Source organism: Schistocerca piceifrons, chromosome 8 (assembly GCF_021461385.2).
Source record: "Schistocerca piceifrons isolate TAMUIC-IGC-003096 chromosome 8, iqSchPice1.1, whole genome shotgun sequence".
Lineage (NCBI taxonomy): Eukaryota > Metazoa > Arthropoda > Insecta > Orthoptera > Acrididae > Schistocerca > Schistocerca piceifrons.
In genome coordinates, this window is record NC_060145.1 from 425663486 (window position 1) to 425670460 (window position 6975).

The following is a 6975-nucleotide window of genomic DNA, read 5'->3' on the forward strand; positions in this document are numbered from 1 at the left end:
TGGACGTCCTACTGGTGGGTCTGATATTCCATTTGTCTATTTCTCCTCAACAGTTTGACTATGAAGTTTCGGACAAAAACGTGTTGTGCAATTTATATGGAGTCTTGTTTTCCCTGCACTCAAACCTCCGGCCAAAGAATGATACATTATACTGTCTTCTAAGTATTTTTCGTGTTTTTATGTCTTTATTTATCCTGTAGCGTAAATAATTTACCATATGTAAACGCAAATGATCACTAGCGACAAGCGACTTTCAGTGCAAGAATAATATTCCAGGGACACAAATGAGGTGCGAGAGCGCCAGTCATATCGCAGAAAGTATAAAACTTTCACTTAGACGCCTTTGCAGTTCCGCCTTTCCTGTAGCAAATGCGTTGCTTTCATACCTCCCAACTGGCCGACGTCAGACTAAGTATGTTTGACATAACAGGTTTTGTCAAACTCGTTTCCCTGTATTCTAGAGCATAATTTTGATAGTTTTTATGAGTGATAATCTCTATGTACTCTTGAAAAGGCTTATCATGAGATATAATTAATTGAGATAACATTGCCGGCTGGTTTGGCCGTGCGGTTCTAGGCGCTTCAGTCTGGCACCGCGTGACCGCTACGGTCGCAGGTTCGAATCCTGCCTCGGGCATGGATGTGTGTGATGTCCTTAGGTTAGTTAGGTTTAAGTTGTTCTAAGTTCTAGGGGACTGATGACCACAGATGTTAAATCCCATAGTACTCAGAGCCATTTGAACCATTTGAGATAACATTCTGGGAAGCGAGGCACTGAATTAACATTTATGAGTGTGCCACTCACACTTTTACTACTCACAGTCAAATTTTCCAATTTTTGTCTCACAGAGCAGGATGCAAAGTGACTGATGCGTACAGATCAAAAAATTACCATAACAGACTGGAGCTAAAAATTTTAAAACAATTCATACAGTGTGATGCCTTTGTGATACCTATATCATGGCAGATCTGCCTCTACACCACTTATAGTTCTTGCTGAAGAGGTTGGTTTGGGGTGCATGGAGGTACATGGAGTTCCCTTAAGTATTCGCAGGAAGCAGATGTATTACCATTTTATTATAAACTTCCCCAGTAAATTAGAGATGAAGTTACGTTGCTGTTGAAATGCAATTTTCATCACAGTATCTGAACACCAAAAACAAAAGTATCGAAGTACCATTGTTGATTTGCCTCAGAATTATTTATGATACACAAGTACCAAGATGCCTATAGTGTAATAACCAAACATAGCACATTTACAAAAATAAAAACACAAACATGTACATACACAAATCAGATAATTATTCTCAAACACATAAATGAATAAATAACATACTCAAAAAAATAAACTCACTGAATGGTCAGCAGAAACGTATCTTCTGCGTGTAACAAATTTGAGAAAAATGTTCTTGTAAGATAGCTATGTGCACGATTTAGTGGACTAAACAAAATACAATCAAATATAAATTCAGTGCACACTGCCCAGAGAAGAACAAAATCAATTCAAATTTTACTGTTTCATTTCTGAGTAGATCTGCTGTACCTATTCTAAGTTGCAGTTTAGAAATATCATTTTCGGTACTTTTTCGCTTGAAAGACAGGATCGTCTGTCTGTTATTGTTTGCCCCCGCTTTCAAAATATGCGCTCACATGGAACAGAGGTGGCCACAATACAAAGACGTCGTTTCATTATTTCAAACAGTGTAGGAAACAACACATTATTTTCTTTCCACCACAGCGATGGATCTTGTAATCTGTGTATCAGTGGCATCTTCATATATTTATCAAGCTCGACTATACTTGCAGCACGTGGATTGTCTACACTTTGGATCAAGCCACCTACAGCTTGGTCAAAATCTTGCCAAGTGTTACCACTGCTGGAGGTGAATGTGCTCACCACAACTGGTTTGGCTGGTGGTGGATTTTCTGTATAACACCGAGCGGGTTTCTGTCGTATTGCACAACATTTGTTAATTATGACATCTTTTATTTCATTTAATCGATGCCCAGTTTTTGGAAATCCATGCTCCCTGGAGCGAGGATCAAATAAAGTTGCTTCACAAGCAACTGCTTTATCTGCAAACTTTTGAACGAGGTGGGTAGAGATTCCGTCCTCAAGTTCAGCAATTACTGTATTAGTGGCTTCATTGCTGTGATCTGAGTTTTTCAGTCTCAGACAGTGACTTTGTAAATCTCTCTTAATAAGACAACTTTTGACAAGGTTACATTTCTTTCACTGCTAATTTCTGTTGTGACTTGCTCAAAATGAGACAGTATGTCACAAGATTTTTCAATAACTGACCAGTCTTCATTGGACAGTTTTGTTTGTGAATCCACTCTGAGGTTGGCGAGGGTGCTTTGCAAAGGCTCTTTGATTTTCAACAGCCTGTCAAACATTTCATACGTAGAATTCCATCTCGTAGGGCAATCTTGTTTCAGTGCTAAAATAGGGAAGCCCATTTGCTTCTGAATATTGTGTAATTTTTCAAGTGCTTGAGGACTTCTTTTGAAAAATTCCGCTATTGACTTCACTTTTTCCCTTGTGTCTATAATTGGTTCAAGGCTTGCTTGCACAATTAAATTCATTGTTTGTGCAAAACAAGGTACATGCCACCATTTGCACATCATCACTGCCTTCACCATATTAGGTGCGTTATCTGTAGTGCAAGTTACAATTTTATTGGTAATACCCCAAGTCGAAGTCACATATTGTAATTCACTGGAAATGTTTTCTGCTGTATGCTTGTAATGGAATTTAAAATTAGATAACAAATATGGCTTCAGATTGCAGTTTTTATTAATGAAGTGAGCAGTCACTGCAATATAATTCTCATTATTCACAGATGTCCATCCATCAGTCGTAATGCAGATGTAGGATTCTGCTTGCACTGCAGATCTTACTCGCACTAGTGTGCTGCCGAACACTTGAGAGAGTAATCTGTGGGAGAGTGTTTTTCTACTGGGAGGTACATAGTTTTCATTTAATAAATAAGTCATTTCTCTAAACTCTACACTCTCAACTGCATTAAATGGAAAGTATTCTTTAACAACAAGTCTTAAAATCTTTTCTTCTATTTTGGCTCGTTTTGATGAAGGCACTGGTCTTGATGCAAATCCAGTAATCTTTGTTTGTCTGCCACACCTACCCAGAACTGAACCGGTGGAAGTGCTGGGTATTTCTTACACTGATTGTTATCTTGAGGCACAGGCACTGAAATGGCAGATTACTGAACAGTTGCTGTGGGAACTGAACTGGCTTCGTCACTGCCCAGATTCATAAGAACTGATTTCGAACGAGTTTCACTTAAATTAAGTGTTGGATGCTTACGTTGTAAATGTCTAAGCAAGAAGTTGAACTACTTTTAAACGACAACATGCCAAGCACACGTTACACTTAATTTTGTCAGGATTTATCTTCATAAAATAATCCCACACCGGGCTTCGTAACGCCATAGCTGAAGACAGAAGAACCAACACGAACGGAATTGGAGGCGGGAGCAAACTGCACAAACAACGGATACGCTACTGCGATTCCGAATGGATAATCTATATCCGTCCTGCTAATGTCCATGCACACAAAATAAATCAACGTGGAAAATAGGCACATGGATTATAGACTCACAAATAAAGCCACATAATTCGAATAAATAACAAAATACAAGAGAAAAAAATGTTGTCTCTCAAGGTGCTGCGAACCATTACTATAAATCCACAATGCTTCCCAGCCCTTCCTGTTCACCATTACATCATCAATGATCCGTCAATCACATTGCTTGAAAGTACATCCAATTTACGTATATGTCTAAAAACTGCCACTCTACGCCCTTTTTAATTCAAAATGTTGTAGCTTAACTTGCATTTTTTAATATGATTACTGTACATGAATATAGAAGCGTATGTTATAGCAGATGCGTAATTTAACTCAATGTTTTTCACACTTTTATTATTTTGAAAGCGAATAGTGTGCTCTATTTTATTGTGTGTTAGTGTTTATAAAGCATATATTACGCCATTTCGGAATAGAGCAATCAATTAGAAACGAAGCTTTATTTTCGGAAATCTTAAACTTCATGCTGTTGTGTGTCAAAAAGATTTCGACACTCTTGAAAGTGTTTTATGAAATAGTATATTAAAATTATTTCAGTATCTGTGCGGTGCCCGAATCTCGTCCGAGACAAAACGAAACGAAACATCACTGTTTCGATATAATTAGTCAGTTTCAAGCACAAGTGAATTGAAACAGCGTTATTTTGAAACAACGATACAGTTTCTGTGCCTGGCTCGAGATCGAATCTGTTCCCGTTATCCGACACAGAGCGGAATGAAACACCACTGTCTCGAAACAGTGAAACATAGCCATTTCGAAACACTGAAACAGTTCCACGTATCGATACACTGTATCGAAACATAGAAACTGTGGCCATGTCTAGTCTGCCGGTGACCCAGCTAACTAGTAGACAATGGCTGCCTTCACGACATAGAAGTCCACTCATTGCATTAACGAGGAACAAAGCTCATTGGATTAAAATGGGGCCACTTCGAAAAATAACTGCATTTTAGGTAAGCCAGTGAGCCTTTCGCTGCCAGGCCGAGAAATTTTCAACTTGTACCCATACACAGAGTTCGACTGTTTCGCAGAAGAACCTCTAAAATATAAGTTTAATCAAAGTTTTACGGGTAATACCGAAAGCATTCACCATTAACACTATATTCATTCATCTCTTTCTAGGAGACAGGAGAAAAAGGACTTTTAGAGCACACATTGACGATCAATTCTACAAAATACTTCGTGCCAACTGGTGATAACCATCCATCTGGTAAGTTGTAAGTAATAAATAATCCACTGAGAGAAAATTATTCTAATCTCTTGAAACGTATGCTCTGTGTTGATTGTATGTTAGCCCAGTCTCAGGTGCAGGGTTCAATATAAAGCAGGGGGAGGAAGGCAATTTTTGAAGTCATCAATGATTTTAGGTGATTTTGAAAATATGATCTGTTATCAGCGTCTTTGTTGAAAGAGGCGTGGGGTAATCTGAGAGATACACCTGCAACTCCTCCAGTTCTTTGTTTGTTCTCTATGGAGGCTACTCTCATTCTAAATTCTCCTTGACCACGTACGCTACTTTCGGGCATGTCAAAAACAACAGACACCTCATATATAATTAAGACAATGACAGCCAATGATCTCTTCACTGCAGATGCGCATCAAGCTCGAACTCTCATGGGAAGCGGCGAAATGCCGCGAATAATGAGGCTAATGAGCTGGGACACTGTATCAATAGGGTGTTGAAAGTTGAGAATTTCGGTCTGACAGAGCTAGCCCATGTGGCTGTGGTCACCACTGTGTCCAGATGACATAGTGGTCAGCGCACCTCTCTAGTAGGCAGAAGACCCAGGTTCGAATCTCAGTCTGGCACAAATCATCAATTTGTCCCATTGATATAAATCAGTGCCCACTGGCAGCAAGTGGCTGGCTGCAGGATCAAGATCTTGTGTGTTCTTTCGGACATGTCCAAAAAAAATTTTAAAAAGCAGACACTACATATACAAAACACTTGAGCAGTATTCCAGGATACGGCGTAGAAGCGTTTTGTAAATAATTATTTTGTAGACTGACGGTGTTTCCCTAATATTTTACCAAAGAACGTTGCTGTTTCACGTGACTTGACACAGGAGCACGCTCAGCTGAGGAAGAAGAATCTCCGGCCGGGGTGGCCGAGCGTTTCTAAGCGCTACAGTCTGGAACCGCGCGACCACTACGGTCGCAGGTTCGAATCGTGACTCGGGCATGGATGTGTGTGATGTCCTTAGGTTAGTTAGGTTTAAGTAGTTCTAAGTTCTAGGGGACTGATGACCTAAGAAGTTAAGTCCCATAGTGCTCAGAGCCATTTGAACCATTTTTTGAAGAAGAATCGAGGCTGAGAGTGAAGGGCAAACACATACAGACAAGAACTGAGACTGATATGGCCTGGACATTGACGCGTTGCAGCAATGTTGCTGGCAACACTACTGTGGCCTCACTGCGGGAAAATAAGGCCTTCGGCTCTCCTACATGCCGAGCGGCGATTCTACCTGTCGGGCAGAGATCAGACGGAGAGATTAGAGGACCTTTCCTCTACCTTTTCTGGGTGCGACTTTCAGGACACTGACAGCGACTTGCCGCAGCGACAGACCCCCCGCGGCGAAATGGGCTGCCTGCTCGCTCAGGTATACGGCGACGCGACAGAACGTGTCCGCAATCGCCGGTATTTCCCATGGCGCAGTCCAGGAGCAGCTGCGACACCATCGTCGACGGAATAAAGAGAAGCGCGGCCGAATTTAATCTGACTTTGAACTACTTAGCTATTTTACTACAAGAACAAAATGACATGGTAATATTATCGTGCCTCCTCAACTTGAACAAGAAGGTTAATAGGATTTTTGCGGCAAATGACAGTGAAGGTTATTATAACATTTTGATTAACAGACACCTTTGTAAACGACGACACAAAATTCTACTTTTATTGTAGGTCAGTTTGCGCGTGTTTTGTAACTTACGGAGAACAGTGCAACCTGTTCAAGAAAACCATCAGTTCAGCTGAAAAACTCGTAGTGGCGCTTATTTTCTTCTGTAATACACAAATTTTTGACTAAAATTATTAAAATAATTTTTCTCTTTCTCGAAGTTCTAATAGTATAACAATTCGTAACTTTTCAACACATCATGGAACGTTAAGTAATTCCTCATTTATTATTAAGAACGGATGTTTTCAGATAATTGAACTCTTTCTGTTGCATACTGTCACATTTCTCCTTCAAGGTGAAGACAGTGAAATGTTTGGAAAATAGCTATTTATTAACACTCTTGTGTATCATTTAGGTAATAACATTGGCGTAGTACTGAATCGCTGTAATAAAAGCCCTTATTTACTCTCCCACCATCGACAGGTTTACAGCAACGAAGAGAGAGAAAACTTAACATAAATTTTATTTATT

General features: G+C 39.8%; 1 protein-coding gene across 1 annotated transcript in view; it reads left to right on the top strand.

Moving 5' to 3' along the window:
- Positions 1-6300, top strand: part of LOC124712416 (galactose mutarotase-like) — a 53552-nt gene extending 47252 nt beyond the window's left edge. The window contains exon 5 of the mRNA XM_047242710.1: positions 6142-6300. Within this exon, the coding sequence (XP_047098666.1) occupies positions 6142-6300 (159 nt within the window). The remainder of the gene's footprint in view (positions 1-6141) is intronic.
- The last annotated feature ends 675 nt before the right edge of the window (positions 6301-6975 follow it).